Genomic DNA, 18,896 nt, shown 5'->3' with positions numbered 1-18,896 from the left:
GGATTTATAGGATATGCGGTGTTAACTGGCTGTTTCTCTCCCCAGGTTGAATTAAACAGTAAAGGATGGAAAACGTGATGGGCGAGACTCTGTCAGTTTCAGATCTCAGCTCTTGGGGTGCAGCGAGCCTTTCTGTTTGAGGGTTGGAGTACAGAGAGGTTTCAGTGTGAATGTGCTGAAATGAACGATGTCATGATTTGGTACGCTCTCTGATTGCTGCACACAGCCGTGTACCAGTAACTGAGTATCCCGTGTGTCTTACAGAATCTGTGGGATGAGTTGCTATACACCCGCTATGAGTCAGGGCCCTGATTGGCTGGAGTCCACATACTTTGTTTCCAAGCTTAAATTGGCTGCTTATTGAAAGGAAAACCTCAAAATCCTATAGACACCATGACCCTCAGGAATACAAATTGAGACCACCGACCTGGGGTTTGTTCCAGAAGGCAGGCTCAAGAAATCTTAAACTTAAACTCAAAGCGGCATGTCTGGATGTTTCTGTTCCACAAGAGCGGAATCCAAATTAGGTGATCGAGACTGATGAACCTCGGGGAGGTTAAGCCCAAACCATGCTTTCATGGAGAACTTTAAAAGATATTTCCAATCACATGCAGAAAAATTATTTTATAAAATGTAGGTAGTCTATGGTTTGCCATGCATACTGAATCTATGGAGTTCACTTACAATTAAAAATTGGAAATCTGTGCCTGAGATTATTATTAGTGCACGAGCTGATAGTGAGCACATGACACATTAGATATGTATTTCTTTATTTTTAATGTAAAATTACATTCTTTTTGTAATTTTATCTGCAGGATGTACAGTGGACATAAAGGGGAAAAGACATAATTTTGTCTTTAATAAAAAAAATCAGATTGTGCTCGGGACGGAGAGGATTGTGGTGAAGATGTGGAGTTGTCAGTCAAAGTGATCTGCGGTGCTTAGAAGCCATCTGTGTAGTCCAGAATGTGGCAGACAGGACCATCCTCTTCATCATGTGATGCTGTGTGGCATCTCTCCCCTCATATTGTGCAACACAGCACGTGTACTGTAGGACAGCACATGCTCTGTCCCCAACCGTCCCACTTCGTCACATGCAACATCAATCATAGGTTACATAATACATAATCAGAGTTTACGTAACACATAACTAAAAGTAGGATTTAACTTTAAAATCTATGACTCTGTGAAAGGTGCCATATCTTGTTCATCTATGAAACAAGGTGAACTCCCAAAAAAAAAAAAAATCCTCTAGTTGAAGACAAACCTAGGCCGGCTGCCACCACAAATTATTTTGTCATGTTAAGAAGAGTAGTGAGTTGCATGGTAAGCTGAAATGAAAAATAGATTTGCAAAGGTGTGAAATGTTGGCAAATAATATTCTGCTACAACTGTAAAACCACACAATCTGAACACATGTAGCACTTCATAAACCTTTCAACAATAATCCAGACTAGACTAGTTTTAAACATTCTTAGGATCAGACACAGACTGTTAAACATTAGCGTTTAACCATAATTTTAGGATCACTACTGTTTCAATATAAAATTCCCCAACACCCACTTGCCGTTCAGGTATTAAACATGTCACATGCTCTTTGGTTTTACAGTGCATTACCAGCACATTTATGCTGAAAACAGCTGCTTTGCCGATATGCTCTGCATCTTTCAATTACATGAAGACAAAAAAAGAGATTTCATAGTTTTCCCTTCATTAAATGGTTTTTCACTGGCAACATTGTTGCCAGTCTAGTCATATGTGGAATTCTTTTTTACAGCATATGAGCGGATAAAGTTCATCTGCAAATCGCTACAGGATCGGTTGGGTTTAGTTAAATTTAACCTGCCAGATGGCAGGTTAGTTTCAGAGCGTAAGTTGCCATCGTAACAGACACTGGCTTTCTCTCTCCTCATATTTGAAACTGATAATCCAAGAATTGCCTAAATTCTGGACAATTTGCCAATCCCACTCTCTGGAACAGAGCCCTGGAGTACTCCAGTGTTGTATTTTGCTGCCATTGTAAAACGTGTAATATGCAGGGGATGCTCGGTGGCTCATGTTGAGGAACTGTTTAATTGTGCAGAAGGACCCCACACAAGCATCCAACCCAGCCAGTGCCTGTCCTGACTGTGGCTAGCAGTCCTGCAGGCAGACACACATACTGGTTCCAGCATCACCCATGGAAGAAGGGATTTTAGACTGCTGGGATGACACATTCTCCTTATTCCCCACAATAAATGTGATTGCCCATTTTAAAACAGGGGAAAAAGGGATTTTAGCACTGAATGTAGCAAAACTGTCTTTAGTGAGCAGATACTTGGATAATGCATCAGGATTGTCCAGCATGTGTTCATGTATATTCTCAATATGTCAATGAAAACCCAAATGGACTTGGCTTGTTTGTGCAGATGTAGCAAGTAGTTAAACAGCTCACATGATTGCGCTGTCCAGCCTTCCCTCACATAACTGCTCTGTCTTATCTTCCCACACGTAACCACTCTGTCCAACCTTCCCTCACATAACCGCTCTGTCCAACCTTCACCTCACATAACCGCTCTGTCCAACCTTCCCTCACATAAGCACTGTTTGATCCTCCCTCACATAACCACTGTCTGACCTTCCCTCATAACCATTCTGTCTGATCTTCCCTCACATAACCGCTCTGTCTGCCCTTCCCTCACATAACTGCTATGGGTAACCTTCCCTCATAACCACTCTGTCTGCCCATCCCGCACATAACCACTCTGTCTGTCCTTCCCGCACATAACCACTCTGTCCAACCTTCCCTCACATAACTGCTATGGGTGACCTTCACCTCACATAACCGCTCTGTCCAACCTTCCCTCACATAAGCACTGTCTGATCCTCCCTCACATAACCATTGTCTGACCTTCCCTCATAACCATTGTCTGATCTTCCCTCACATAACCGCTCTGTCTGATCTTCCCACACATAACCACTCTGTCTGCCCTTCTCTCACATAACCGCTCTGTCTGCCCTTCTCTCACATAACCACTCTGTCTGCCCTTCCCTCACATAACTGCTCTGTCTGTCCTTCCCTCACATAACCACTCTGTTCTACCTTCCCTCACATAACCACTGTCTGCCCTTCCCTCACATAACCGCTCTGTCTGCCCTTCCCTCACATAACTGCTATGGGTGACCTTCCCTCATAACCACTCTGTCTGATCGTCCCTCACATAAGCACTCTGTCTGATCTTCCCGCACATAACCACTCTGTCTGATCTTCATTCCAACCACAGTTTTCATTCCAACCACAGTTGCGTTCCCAGAATTTTGAAATGTTGTTTATTTTTCTTAATTTGGTCGTTTTCGTGTTTAGAGGGATTACGACGTATTTAGCCACTTATGCCACTTTATGTCAAAAATAGCCATGAGCAATAAAGATCTCACGTTCATATAGTGCGTATTGCACTATATTGCAAACAATTATATAAAAGAGGTAACAATCATTTTGGACCATTTGAAAGTCTGAGGTAAATCAATTGTCTCCTGAACATGTACTGTTGCTGAAATTTCCTAAAATGTGTTAACACAATGCAGGTTTGGCTTGTAATCATTTGCTTTGTCTTGGAATTCTTCATTATCTTCCAGATGGTTAGTTTTAGTAGCCAGATGTCCACACTTTGACCAGTTAGTAACCCATTTATTCACCTCAGTCTTTAATTTTATCAGTTAAAAATAAATTTAATCATTTGCAATGTAACAAAATAAGCACAGTATGAACATGGGAATTTTATTCTTCATGGCACGCATGGCTATTTCTGACAATGTGGTTTAAGAGGGTAAATAATCCCTCTGAACATGAAAAGCACCGAATTAAGAAAAATTAACTTGTTAAAATTCTGGTGTTGCAATGAAAACCAGCTATGGTTTTGCACAATTTATTTGAATAAATCATTGTTGAACAGTGTTTTGGCCTAGACGCTCAGGTCATATGTAGTGTAGATGAGCACAACAGTAAAATCCACACAAAATGTTTTTAAATGATTTTCTTTATTTTTTCCCTCACAAAGTTTGTCAAGTTACAAATGTCTTCTATCAAAGCAAATAATACATGTTACTAAAATATGTTTATTTTGTGTCTAGAAATGCAGAAACTATTCATTTCACAGAGCAATGAGATGGAGAAAAGTTTAACAATGTTTCCACAGAGTTAGATTATTATGATACAATAAGGAACAACTGGGCATAAGAACGGTCTAGCTTCTTTAATGTCACCACCACTGACTCCACAAACCACACAGATGTCAGTATGACAAGCCTAATGGTTCCTTTTCACTTCACACAGTATTAACAGAAGCGCTCCCACATCTGGACCAATCAAACTGGTTCCAAGTCAGGCATATTTCACCATGAATTTAGTTTGGTTTTTATTTTGGTATATGTTCATTTTCCTTATTTCAAAGAAGTACTATAGTGTGACTGCTTTGTAGATTTAAGAGTGGGAGGGGCCAAACACCGTTCTGAGGGTATTTAGCACAACTTCACATCAAATATGGGGCCACAGCTATAATGAGCTGACACTTACACGGCCAAATTTATAGCACTTTAACATTTACACTGATTAACATTACAACAATGGCAGCTAAATGCACGTTTATTATATCTGTGACATTAAGTGGATGAGATGATTATAAGTTTTTTTTTTTGACTCACTGGGAGACTGTTCCTATGGCTAAATACTCTATTTGTTGTATCAGTGCAATAGAGGGAGGACATTGAAAGTCTGTTCACTGTTGCTAACTGCTCAGTGACATATTCCTCATAAGTAGTAGAATGGCATCAACCTTAGAAAAGAAGTTAACAATGCTTAGAAAGGAAATTAACAGAAGGCTTCCCAGGGTGGTATCACAATGGGCTACACCCAGTTTCCAACATAACTACTATCTGGAACAAAATAAAACATCTTGGAAAAGCATCACAGATAGCATCTCCAAGCCCCTCCTTTTTCCAGCACACTACCAGGCAGGGAAACTATTTTTATTTATAACTGGGAATCGAAAATTGGTTCCTGCCTCCTCTCCCTTCTATATAACGGAGAGTGGCTAATTCCATTCCAAGCACGGGTGGCTATTTTTATGACTTTTACTCTGTTCACAGTGAGGGGGGTGGGTACAGATTTGTGTACATTTCTGGAGCAGTCTTTCCAAATCTTTAATCCCTGGGCTGTTTTTTTTTTTTTGCTTAGCGGGCCTTCCCATGGTCTCAGCTGCCCGCTGCGGACAGCTGCGGCCAGGGCACAGCCGGTTAGAGTGGCAGTGACGTCACGCGTGCGCTTGCAGCCGCACGCTGTTCTGCAGGTTTAAAATAGAGGTAAAGTTCTCCTTCCTCAGCTTCGCTCAGGTTCGTTAAGAACCCCTCCAGTGACATCCAATTCCTCCACTGAAAGCAACCTGCTTCCCTCAGAATCTGCCCCCCCCCCCCCCCCAGTAAGGGTTCAGTATCACTCCCGGCTGCACACCCTGGATTGGAATGCTGAGTCACGTACACATGGGAAATATCCTGGCTTGGAACCGGCACTGAATTGTAGTCACACCACTGCCGGGAGACTCAGACCCCAAGAATGCACCAGTGCGCTGCTGGGATATACTGTATGGGAGACTCAGACCCCCAGAATGCACCAGTGTTCTGCTGGGATGTATGGGAGACTCAGACCCCCAGAATGCACCAGTGCGCTGCTGGGATGTATGGGAGACTCAGACCCCCAGAATGCACCAGTGCAGCAGCAGGGCCCACAGGCCAGCTGATGAAAATGTGCAGGAATGGGGGTAAGAAATACTTGCTTTTGGACCCTGATCAGTGTTCTGTGAACAGCCCTCAAAGAGACTGCTTTTCTCTGCACATGACAAGTGAAGGCATTTTCAAATGACAAATGTTTATTAAGAAATAAAAAAAAAAGTTTTAGATATTGTAAAACTTGTTTAAATACATTTTTTTTGCTTACAGGTTAGATTTCAGAAATAAAAAAAAAACATTTTCAGATCGTTTTTAAAAATGTTGCTTCATGGTTTAAAAACATTGTCCCCTTTTACAATCTTATAAAAGGAAGGGCTGGTATGTAAAATGCAAGAGCGTAAAACACACAGGATTAACAAAAATGCCCACCTCTGTCACCGTGGCGACAGCCGTGATGGGAGGACTCACTGAGTAATCATAGCAGAGCCTTAAACTGCATTTGGATGGATATCATTTCCTTGAGGTTTTTAATCGTTTGGTTTTCAATTAAGTATCTTTGAATAAGCACCACACAGGAGCTATGCTAGCTGTTCAGAAGCATTATGTAATAATCTGCTCTTGGATAATAGCATAATAGCATGTGTTTGGCTGAAGTCATTTTTTTGTATAACTAAGGGGCCAATTCAATCTGTCTCTAAGTGCTTAGCCAAGGCCAAAATGAAAACCATGACCAATTTAAGGAAGAACAACTGTTTCATTTCTGATATAAAAGTGAAGATTGACAAAAATTAATGCTGCCTTAAATTTGTTTAGGTTTTTTCATATTGCTATGGCTAAACCTTTGCAATACTTGAGAATCGGCCCCTAACAAACGTCACATATCTTGCACGTCGTTTCGTATTTAATCTCTAATTTCAAACTCAAAAAAGTACCAACTATTAGAAAAAGTAAGTAAGAAAGGAAATTGCTTTAAAATAGCTTTTTTTCTACAAAGTATTGCACATTACAAATTGCATTTAAGCTTTTACTGATTAGCAGTTTAAATGGCTGGCTCTGTCTTACGTCCTAAAGATTTGTAATTAGTGACAGAGTTCACATCTACCGCATCACATTTTGAATATAAAAAGGCAAATGTGATTGAAAAACAAAATAAAACAAACATATTTTTAAATGAATACAATAATAAAATCCAGAAAAAGACTATTTTTATAATTAGTGAAGAAAAACTGGAAATGATAAAATTCACATTCCTTGGTAAGAATGCCTCTTGTGTACATAAAGCCTTTATTTGTGCTGTGGCTACTAGTTTAATGTCCGTTTAGTTATCTATTTTTAAAAAAAACCGCATTGATAATCACTGTACGCTAATGTTTGGTATTTTTACAAAAGAAGGTGGAGTTGAAATGCAGGTGTAGGTAAGAGTGTAGAAAGGCATAGAGAAGTTGATCATTTTAGCAGTTTTGGTTAAATCGCATTAAAAAAAATTTTTACGTATGCCTAACACGCTGGCTGACATAGTTATCGGGGGAAGGTCTGAGCTGAATGAGAACTGGGACTGCTGGCATCTCCTGTGGTGGGAGAGATGTTCAGCGCAAACCAATGGACGGTGAGCCCAGCCTGTCCTCTCATTGGCCAGGCGGAATGAGAGAACAGCAGATGGTTTCATGATGTCATGACAGTGTGACGTTGTGTGCTTCTAACTCGCCCCGCTAAGTTCTTTAAACGGGGCAGATAACGAGGAGAAGAGAAGGCTCAGGTCAACCAAGACCGAGCCATCTCAACCGCAGTTAAAGTGCAAAAGAAAACTAAACAATAAATGTCTGAATAAAACACCAATGCGCTTGGATAGAAAAAGCAGTAGTGTCCTTGTGACCAGCGGTCTTTACACTGAAGGGAGTTAGTCACCGTACAGTCTACACAACAAAGCATCACGCCCCAGCGCTCGAGAGAGCCGGGGGGGGGTCTTCTGACATCCACAAATCTGGCTGAGGTACCATACATTCAGGTGTGTTTTCCACAACAAACATCAACAATGACGACAGATTAAAGTAGTCTTAACCTACAAGAGCACCTCCACAGTAACAGAAAGACGTTTGAGAGAGAAAGGAGGGCGGGGCTTATTTTTGTCAACACATCCACATACTGAATGTTACTTATCAAACACGATACACACAAGATTAGGTTCTTACTGGTAAATATGACCCTTTTTTTTGTTTTTCATTCCTCCCCAAATAAAAAGACAGACCACTGATATTCCACTATCCACAGAAAGCGAGTAAAAAACAGAACATTACTGGTTCTATTTTAAGATACTGCCACGTCTCTGAGATCCATCCTCCATCTAGCTACAGCAATAATAATATTTGTAGTAATAATAACAACATTATAATAAAAAATAGTAAAAACACAGACAGAAAACCATATGTAACTTCCTCTGTAGAAAATAAAAAGAATACTCCTAGTGCAGATACGTAGCAATGTAAACCTGGTCCTACGACTATTTCGAAGTTAGCGAATACATAACAAGGAAAGCGTGTGAATGGAGTTCTCTCACAGAGAGCGCTCACATCATCGTTTCCACAATAGTGTGGCTGGGCTTTTTGAAGCCGTTGTTCCCGTTGGGGTCCAGGGGGTACGTCAGCTCGCTGCCCTTGGGCCGGTGCCCCGGGGGCCGGGAACTTGCCCCCCCCCTCACCGGAGCAGCCACCGCCTTGATCCGCTGTGGAGGAGGGATCGGGAATGGAGGGAGGGGGGAGAGGGGGAGAGGGAGGGGAAGGGAGGGAGAGGGGGACATCGGGAGAGGGAGGAAGAGGGAGAGAAGCGGGGGAGGGAGGGAGAGGGGCAGAGGGAGGGGGAGGGAGGGAGAGCAGGAGGGGGGGTCGAAGAGAAAGAAGGGGGAAGCGAAGGGAGGGAGAGGGGGAGAGGGAGGGGGTGGGGGGGAGAGGATGAGCGGGAGAGGGTTTTGGGGGAGGGGGGAGAGAGAGGGTGGGAGAGAGGTAGGAGGGGGAGAGGCAGAGAAAGAGGGAGAGAGTGAAAGAGAGGGAGAGAGAATTTACAAAACATTAATAATTACATAATTTACGACTCTCTTAATTTATTTCCTTATGTTATTCATCCCTTTGATTGCACCTGGTAGTGTTCAGACCCGGATCAAGCAATAATAGATAAGCAGTAATGGATGAGAGCAGTAAAGGGATGAGTAGTAATAGATGAGCAGTGATAGATAAGCAGTAATGGATGAGCAACAACTGCATGAGTAAAGTCAAATGGGATGTACTGTTTAATAGCTTAGGAAATGTGGCTCCCCAGATTAAATTCAAAATAACAAGTCTAGGAATGATCTTCAACTGTGATTTACGTTTTAAACCTCACATGAACAAGATGACCAAAACAATATTCTTCCACCTAAGAAAAACACTGCCAAATCACAGCTATTTTGAACTCAAGATGGTTCCTGGTTCATAGTTCCACCCTCGAACACTGTAAAAGTGCTTTGAGACCATGACATGAAGGGCATGGTATAAATCAAATCCATCGATACCCAGCAGTCACAAAGCAGTATACTGGCTTGGGAACTGGGCTCTTAACACAGAGATTGTGGGTTCTATTCCCAGCTGGGGTACAGCTAATGCACTCTCGAGCAAGATGCTCAAATTAAATAACTTCCGTAAAGTGTCCCGCCTGGCATGGATGTGAAAATATAATATCTGTATGTTGCCCTGGATAAACGTGCCTGCTAAATAAAAATAATTTTGATAATCACATTTTAGATGGGAATATCCTAGATCTGGGGCAATTGATACACTACTAAGAAGCACCATAATGACAGTAATGCTCACATTGGCTAGTGCATATCAGCATACGTAACATGTAGCGAAACAGAAGCTCAAGCATGTACTTACTTCAATCAGAGGCCCGTCCGACTGTATAATCTTAATGACCACCACCATTGGGATACAAATCATGGAAGCCAGGGCCAGAGTCCAGCCAACACCGATGGACCAGTCAGGGTACTCATAAAGCTTGTTGTACGTCAATGGTTTGTATTTGACCAAGGAGAAGATAAAACAACCCTGGAGATATAAAACAAGAAAAACAAAAGGAAGTTTTCATGAGTAACAATTTACTCAATATTGGGGAATCGATTACAATTCCTCGATAAAGACTATTTTTTATGACAGATATTAGGATCTCACAATTAGAGTGACTTAGAATGATTTGGGTTATGTGATCTGTAGACATGTAACAGTTCACAATAGTGCAATAATAATCCATAATTTTTCAGGGCTGGGAAGTAGGTCTGTTCAGAGATGCAGTACATAACCAAGATGACTGACTCTATTGTTTTATTGGGGTCAACAATGTGAACTAAAATCCCTAGCCAGACCAGCAACAGGCACACAATCTAAAGTAATGGTTATTGATTCAGATGAATAAAATGCCTCAGTTGGGTTGGAATGATCTGACAGCACTGCCAGGCCCTTTAAGAAAGCTATTAGTGCTGATCTCACAGACATACAGCCCCCTCCAAAATTGGAGAACGGAAGACTGAACTTATTTAGTTATTTTTGCTGGATGCTGTACTTAAGGCATTTGGATTTGAGATCAAAAGATTAACATGAGGCAGACGTACACACGATCGGCTTTTATTTCATGGTAAATTTCATGCATATACGTTTTACCATTTTACAGAACGAGTTGTTTTCATTTTGAGTTCCCCCCCACTTTCAGCTGGGTAAAAGTAAGTAGACGCAGGTAAAAACCATGAAATAAAAGCGGATTGTCTGTACTGTCTCATATACAACTTTTGATCTCAATTCCAAATGCCTTCAGTATATTGCAAAACATTGAAATTCCTTTCCCATACTTTGGGAGCACCCTGTATCTTCTACAGACAACACTTCTGAAATCTTTTGGCTTCCCACTGCAGGCCGACACTGTAGCTGAGCCTCTATTGAATATTTATCTCACTGTAAATTATCAATAATGTGAAACTTATGGCACAATCGTCAATCATTCAGGATTCATGTGCAAGAAAATCCGATGAGAGAAAAATTATACAAATCAAAAACAGTATTTCAGGCCTTCTTTCGCATTATAAAACATTAAAGTCTGATAATCATTGATGACATAGTTCTCCCTTTAGTTAATGTACCACAAAACACCCAGGAAAGACTGGGCTATTGATGAAGAGCAAGAGAAGGTTACTCTGGTTTTAACCACAACATTTTCCGAATACCTCTTCTGAATAGTTTTATCCACAGTTGGCTCTCTTTCTGAAGCACAAACAACAGCAGCAGTTGACCACTAAAAAAAAAAACTGCAAAGGGTTTTAAGACAGATTCCACTGAACCCACAGGAGAAGCGCATTCTGTCTGTGTCCCACCCCTTCCGCCATGGTAACCAGTCCACAGCCTCCCCTCCGCTCTCTCAGCCAACAACACGCAGACAGAAGGCCCATCTGTCTCAGGCCCACACAGACCAAAGTGCCACATTTCCGCAGCAAGTCCAGCATGGCCAAAATCCCAGCAACCATTTCACCGTGAATGGCGCGAAGCGAGGAGTCTACGGACGCATGGTCTGAGCCGGAGGCCACCTCCATAACTACATGAACGCAAAGGGCTTAAACAAGAGGGGGGGGCTGTCTTTGGTCCAGGAGAGAGAGCTCACACGATCGGGGTATAATGGGGGGGGGGCTCTCTTTCGTACAGGACAGGAGAGAGAGAGCGCATACTCACCAAACAAAGAACAGGGGTGATTACAGCCCAGCTCCATTTCATCCAGGGATTTGGTCTGTAGCCAATCATGTCTTCAATCGCATCATAGAAATTATCAACGCCTGTTATGGGGAAGAGGAAAAACAACCAATGATCTCATACTGACGGCTTCACATTTAATAACATGTGTCAGCAGTGGCATTACAATGAAAAGTACAGTGGAATTTCACCCCTGTGTGTGTTCTTACACCTACAGTACAAGAACATCTCGTCTTTGAAAGAGAAGACTGATTGTCAAGCGCCATGCCACAAAAAGCATTACCAAGAGCCATGTAAGAGTTATCTTTCTAATGCCGACATGCTGTCTCATGTCTCCTCCAACAACTGCATTTCTAAATATGTAAATATTTAAGTATAGCTTGCCAGATTTACTGCGCATTGTGCATGTATAGTGTTCCTGTGCCACAGTGAAACTGTTTGAAAACAGAAGTGCTCTAGCACACATGAAGTCATACTGATCACAGGCCCTATTCTTCGGTGACACTTACCATAAACCCAGGCTACAGCAATACATTCAAAGAATGCAACCCACAAAAGGCAAACACCACTGGCTGCATAGTAGTCAAAGAGTTGAAACACATACATGCCACCCTGGGGGAGGAGAAGACAGTAGACGTTAGTGTTTTTCGCGGGCGGATTCCATGCATTGATGCATTTTCTGTACTGACATGGGCGTGGGCAGAGCGGGGGGGGGGGGGTTGTTGGTGGCGCAGGGAGAGGGCAAGGGGCTGGGGCCATGGTGTGGGGGGGGGGCCCGGTGACAGGGCACGGGGGGCGGGGCCAGGCTGTGGGGGGGTCTGTGAAATGCGGAGGAGGCCGCGGGACTCCTGCGGTCCAGCGCTCTGGCGCGGCCGGGGCGAGCGGGAGACGTGATGTCATGGAAACACGAGGCCCCCGCGAGCTGACCGCAAACCCGCATTCCCAGGGGGCCGTTCTGCATGCGAGCGGCGGGCCGCGAGGGGCGGAGCCACGCCCGCATGCCGGCCGCATCGTGAGGCCCGCTCGCCCATTGTGAGGCCCGCTCGCTCTCTCCAAGTATAGCAATGCGAGCGGCGCTGCCCGGGCTCGGAATCCGCCGGCGCGCAGCGAAGGCCATAAAAAGAGCCCACAGATACGGGAACTGTCTGGGCCACAAAGAGCACGCAACGCAGAGGAGGCTGTCATGCCATCATAACTCACTCTTTTTTTCTCAAATCTTACTGTTGCTAAGCAATGGAAAAGTTTTGCGTTCCTTTGCGTGGGGGGTGGTGTCTGTACCATCAATTCCATGACTGGACAAATAAATTATTGGTTTGCCTCCATTATATGTGTATTTTTAAAAATGTAATTTGTTTCAAATGCATTTCAGATAAACTATAATTTTATAGTTTCAACACTTGTTTTACACTAAGGTACAAAGCCAATAGTGGATATGATCACAAAGCTGCTTTTATACAGATGTAATCAAATGCAACTCATAACCAACGTGTTCAGCTTATGCTTGGCTTACTAATTAACACAACAACAACAGCCTTCCTTGATTTGTTTACAATTCACTAATTGTTGAGGGGGCAAGGGCAGCAGAGAGTTCATTAAGGGAAGAACAAATAGACAGAATGTCCCTACTATTAAAAGGACCAGAGGCAGATCACACACTTACTTGAGTAACCATGGTAAGTCCCAGAAGATAGCTCATGACACACACGATAGCGATAAAGATTTCCCGCCGATATCCCTTCCTTAGGAAGGACGGGTACAGATCAACCAGGGAGGTGATCTGTCCTTCCACTTCGACAAACTGCAGACACGAGGAGCACACAGCAGCCAGTCAGATCGGAGAACACAAGACCAGGATATTTATTTACACACAAAAAAGCGTACAGCAATCAAATATTATAATTATACTAACAGGCCGGTCCCCACATATGGAAAAATACTAATCTGCCAGCCACAAATGTGCATTCTTTTGGGAGGGACAGCATTGAGATTTTTTGATTAACTAAGTAGATGTGGAAAATTCTAAAGTGTAGCTACCTAAGCAAATATGAAGCGCTCTGCCAAGTAATTACAATAGTTTGTTCAGTCAACTGGCTCATGACCAAAGTTGTTGGAAAGTGGTAAGCAGTAGTCCTGAAACACAAGACCTTTTGGCTATGGTTGTTTGAGACTGACTACTAATAGCTTTGGTACAGTAATGGTATTCAGACAGCTTTCAGAGAGAAATTGGCTGTTGAATTAGTTATTCTACTGTAATCGTACTGTAAAATTGTTTCTTGGAGCTGTTTCCACTCTCCACTCTCCATTGATGAAGGAATGTTGATGTGCTGATATCCCACAGAAAAGCTGTTTCTGTTCAGTATGATGCTCAACCCAGTGTATCAGGGTCCAATGCTATTCATTAGCACAGTTTAACTCTAATGACACCACAGCACCTGTTTATTTCTCTACACGTTATTAAGTCACTGGCTAAATTATAAAGACCCTCCCACGCCCTATGTCTAGAAAATGGATACAGCCCAGATTATATTCATTACAACGTATGTAGCTTTGCCACAATACTGGCTTGCATTCCCTAGCACAGTCATGGCTTTCAGACACAAAAACACATATTTAGTATCCAAAATCAGCTGACTATCAACTGAAAAGTTACCCTGGTGTTCTCTGGCCATTTTATGTTTAACTGTATGCTACACTAGTGTGATAAAATGCAAGATCACACACAAATTGCATTCACATTATACTCACATTATTCTAGTTTTAAGTCTATTACATTTACCAGAAACTAGTATTGTACTATTTGAACTAAATCTTTCTTGTACTGCACTCTAATGCTTAAAGTCAATTGAATAACAAAACTATGGGGATAAAACTCGTACATTTCCTGTACATTTTTCTGGCAAGGTTTGTTTAGGTATATTAACCTATTCTTATTGTTAATTATTCTTGAATTATTAATTATTTCTTATTGGGTGTCTCAGACCAGCACTTCTGGACTATTATAATTAGAAATGCATCATGAGCAAATATATTATTGCTCTATCAGTGTTTTCCTTGTATTGACAACCACCTGAACAAATATTAAGAAAATGGCAGACTCTTGGGCGCTTGAATACAGTGTGGGCAAATCTGACGGGCTTCCTTGCATCTTCCTGGGTTTTAGACACACTGAACCAGCTGAACTCCCTGGTCAAACCCGAAACTCCAGATCTGAAGACGATGGACTTAGAGGAGGGTACAATTTCACAAGGGATGAGAAATCTGATAGTCGAAGAGTCCAACCGATGCAGCTCTGAACAGTTGCCAACACCCAGGCATCACCTTTTTTTATATTTGATATTTTATTTCTATTTCTCATAACTCGGGGCAGCCTTTATTCACTAAATACAACACTCCAGAATGTTCTACACAAAAATCGTGCCAAAATGTAATAATCTCTGAATCTGCATTCAGTTGGCATGTTGGTTCTGGTCTCAGGACTGATTTGCCTATAATCCCAGTGCGTGCCCATGAAGAAGCGATGTTCTCCTTACTGTGTCCTCATTTCCTTACACAAATCAGCACTTCTCCAGTGTGTCATATGGGGTGGCTGATAAATGGTGGATTGTTTGCAGCAAGCCATGGAATGTGTCCCTCCCCACACACACACACACACGTGCACGCACACACACACACACACACACACACGTGCGCACACACACGCACACACACACACACACGCACACGTGCACACACACACGCACACACACACGTGCGCACACACACACACACGCACACGTGCGCACACACACACACACACACACACACACACATGTACTGCTAATTATACATGAATTATACAAGGCATTGGCCGGCCCCAGGCATTCATACACAATGGAAACCTGCAGACTGCACCAGTGCAGTCTGCTGAGAACAGGCGGAGGACGGCACGCGGGTAAAGGACCCACCTGACTGTCGAGCCCCAAAAGCAGAAGCATGATGAAAAACAGAACGGCCCAGAAGGTGGGCAGAGGCATCATGGACACGGCCTTGGGGTAGGCAATGAAGGCTAGGCCGGGACCTAGAGGGAGAGAGCAGAGAGAGGGAGGGGGGGAGTGGGGAGGAGCCAATTAGTACAAACGGCCTCCCGTTCCATCTGATCTGCGCCATGACGTCACGCGGCGTCGAGCACAGGGCAGACCGGATTCAGAGTTACACAGCGTCAGGCAGGCCTCTCTACTCCTCTCCTAAGCCACATCTGTCTGCCCTTCCTCCCGTGGTACTGCAAGCTGCGCTCAACGCACAATATCATCACTGCACAGTTTAACCTTACAAAACTATTTCAATAAAGCATACTTGTGCTGCCATATATAAATATATAAATATGTTAATATAAAACTACATAATTATAGAATAACTAACTACAAAACTATATTCATATATATATATAGACAGATATATATAGATATATATAGAAAAATATGCACATATAAGCATATACATTTATCTTGTAACTAAGTAGTGCCATATTCCCTTAGTGAAGACTACACAACTACTTAAAGAGAAAATCACGATGACAGAGGGGGCAAGCAACGTACTAATGGCCGCCTCTGGTCTTTACAATGCAATCGTGCCTTTGGTTAACCTGTTCAACAGAAGTTAAAACACACAACAGGGAAAGACAGCAAAGACACAGCGGCTGGTTTAGCTGCGCAATATCGCAGGGCGTTCAAACAGAGCAGCGCCAGGGCGAGCAGCGTGAGCAGCCGCCGGCACCTAGCTCCACAGTAAGCTCCAAACTGCACTTCAGGGTCAGGTTGCCACAGTAAAGGCAAAATAAAAAAACTTTTCTTTTAAAACTTTTCCTCTAGCCAGCATTCAAATCATTTACCCTTTCACTGCTTACCTTCGAGTGGTTTAGTTTCAATATTCGTATCCAAGTCGGTTACAGTTACAGCCAACTATCTAAGGAGACTTCTGCAATTCTGTAGTTGTCTTGGCTATCTTCATGGAGATAAAAAATAACATGACTGCGAGCATTGGCTCAGCTTGTTAGCTGTATGCTTGCTGAGTTTAAGCTCAGACTGAAATCTCTGCAAATTTTTTAACCCTCAAGAGTACTGATAATGAGTACTCCACGTTTGGAGAGAACAGCACGCTAAGCACAGTAGTCTCCTTAGAGAGATTTTGGCAAATCAAGCATTACAGATTAACTAAACACAGAAAAAGGGAGCCAGTGAAACGGAATGTGAATTTGAAAAGGAATAAACCCATCCTAGCTTTCTTTATGAGGAGAAATGTCTAAACACACATCAGACGTAGACCCAAGTATTTTTTTTTCTCTCTCTCTCCCTCTCTCTCTCTCACATAAAAAATGATATTCTCTATAAAATAAATACTTCCTGGAAAAAAAATCACCACACTGAAACATTTTTTCCCCTTTGGCCAAGTCGACACAGGAAATGACACAATTACAAGGCTTTTGATAGAGGGAGCATGCTGAGTGAAGATGCACCTTGCTTAACGTCCACATAACATAAGGAGGGAGCAGCGAGAGAGGGCGAATACAATCCTCCACGAGCATGGGGCAGTTATTAACAGCTTTCAAGAAAATCCAACCAACATCCAGAAAAGGCCGTAGATGCAGGTGATTGACAAAAGCCAAGGATTCGATAAAAACAAAACTCAGCAAGTTTTTTAATTCCTCTTTGTTTATGTATAACTTGGCACAAGATGACCCGTTTTCACTAAGTTTAGCTTCACTCTCGTGTCTGCCGAAATAGATCGGAACAGCAGTTTTTGCGTTCTAGAGAAAACGAGGAAAAAGACATCGGTGCTTTCTCAGTTGACTCTTCGCCACTATTTTTCTGGACCATCTCCAGTAGAACAGAATAGTTAATTTTCCCAGCGTTTTTCTTGCATGTTCACTCGATACAGTAGCTTTTTATAGTTTCTTTGGACAAATCCAACCAGAATGAATTCCGCTCACCTCTGGACTCTGGACGGATGTGCAAATTGTTTAATTTCGCCAAATTTTCTCATCAAGGAGTGTTGGATTGCCGGAACGTCAACATTTCAGTGTCGTCTTTTTTTTTTTTTTTCTTTTTAAGTATCCGTAAGTTTCTTATTTCGCTTTTATATTCTTTTCTGGGTTTTCTTTGTCCTAAAAATTGGATTGATCAGACTCTTTTTTTTGTTTTAAGCAGCAGTGCCCACCATCACTGCCACCGTTACCCTCGTACCTGACTCTGCCACATCGGCAATGTCCACCCCTTGCTCTTGTGCCATGAAGCCCAGGACGGAAAATATTGCGAAGCCAGACACAAAGCTGGTACCGCTGTTCAGGCCTCCCAGCAGCAAACAGTCCCTATGTCACACATACGTCATGGAGTTTGTTAATTAACACAAATGGAACCTACGTCCCCACTTTTTTAACCCAACTTTCTTTTTTTTACTGCACTGATACCCCCACCACCCTTCCCCGGGCCTGGGGGGCTCACCTGTAGCAGTTGTATTTGTATTTGTTGTAGCTCCCCAGTGATGTCATTGCCCCCAGACAGATTGCATACGAGAAGAAAATCTGAGTGCCTGCATCTATCCAAACCTAAGGGTGAGAAATATTAAAAAAAGAACAGATTCACCATACCAGAAAATTATGAATGCCTCGTTTCACTTCAATGCTTTGTGGCACTTTCACGTTTACTTAGATTGGTTCATGTGTTTGGTAAAACTCGGTAAAACTGTGGTCCATGTGTTCCACCCCCGATAGTCACAAGGGAGTGGTGAGACAGAAACAACAGCCAGGCAGAGGCTGAAAAAGCTGTGCTTGTTCCCTTTATTTAAAACTGGGGAAAACGTCGGCTGGCTAGGCCTTAGGATCTTTACTCCTCCCACAATCTTGACTGCTTGGGATTCTGGACGCAGGCAGACATCATTTGACTTATTAGGCCCCAGAAGCTTGGAACAGATTTTATGCTTTCACAGAAGGCAGCCAATGTGTTTTCCACCGCCTAAACAGTCCCTCTGCACCTCTTGTTTACACTGCCTCCGGATTGTTGCGCAATGAGTCACTACTGTCTCCCCTTTCGCCTCTTCCGTATTTAACACTTAATGATTTTACGATATTCAGGTTTGGGTCAAAGGCTAAGAAACAGCGGAGCCGAGGAAAGGTGTCATGAGGGGTAGGGGCTGTAGGGTAGGTGGAAACAGGCAAGCGACTCAGTGTGATGGAGAAAGGCGAAGGCGAGACTCGGGGTCCGGCACCTACCTCAGGGTCTTTGAGACGGCTCAGATCTGGGTAGAGATAGAACTTGATCCCTGCGGATGCACCGGGCAGAGTGACTCCGCGGATCAGCAGGATGATCAGCATGATGAAGGGGAACGTGGCGGTGATGTAGACCACCTGCGGACGGGACAGCAGAGACGGGGCACGGTCAGCCGCCCGTTTCTCGAGTTCCGGGGTCA

At 43.0% G+C, this 18,896-nt stretch overlaps 1 protein-coding gene across 2 annotated transcripts in view; it reads right to left on the bottom strand.

Moving 5' to 3' along the window:
- Positions 1-3,998: 3,998 nt before the first annotated feature.
- Positions 3,999-18,896, bottom strand: part of LOC135238083 (sodium- and chloride-dependent taurine transporter-like) — a 31,690-nt gene continuing 16,792 nt past the window's right edge. For both annotated transcript variants that reach the window (XM_064305745.1, XM_064305744.1), the window contains exons 6-14: positions 18,700-18,834; positions 17,933-18,036; positions 17,675-17,799; positions 15,401-15,513; positions 13,117-13,254; positions 11,966-12,068; positions 11,439-11,539; positions 9,603-9,773; positions 3,999-8,419 (exon numbers count right to left, since the gene is read on the bottom strand). In XM_064305745.1, the coding sequence (XP_064161815.1) occupies positions 8,264-8,419; positions 9,603-9,773; positions 11,439-11,539; positions 11,966-12,068; positions 13,117-13,254; positions 15,401-15,513; positions 17,675-17,799; positions 17,933-18,036; positions 18,700-18,834 (1,146 nt within the window). In that variant the 3' untranslated portion in view covers positions 3,999-8,263. The remainder of the gene's footprint in view (positions 8,420-9,602; positions 9,774-11,438; positions 11,540-11,965; positions 12,069-13,116; positions 13,255-15,400; positions 15,514-17,674; positions 17,800-17,932; positions 18,037-18,699; positions 18,835-18,896) is intronic.

The sequence above is a fragment of the Anguilla rostrata genome, chromosome 13 (assembly GCF_018555375.3).
Source record: "Anguilla rostrata isolate EN2019 chromosome 13, ASM1855537v3, whole genome shotgun sequence".
In the NCBI taxonomy this organism is placed as follows: domain Eukaryota; kingdom Metazoa; phylum Chordata; class Actinopteri; order Anguilliformes; family Anguillidae; genus Anguilla; species Anguilla rostrata.
Note: the sequence above shows the minus strand (reverse complement) of the source record. Positions and strands in the feature narration are given on the sequence as shown.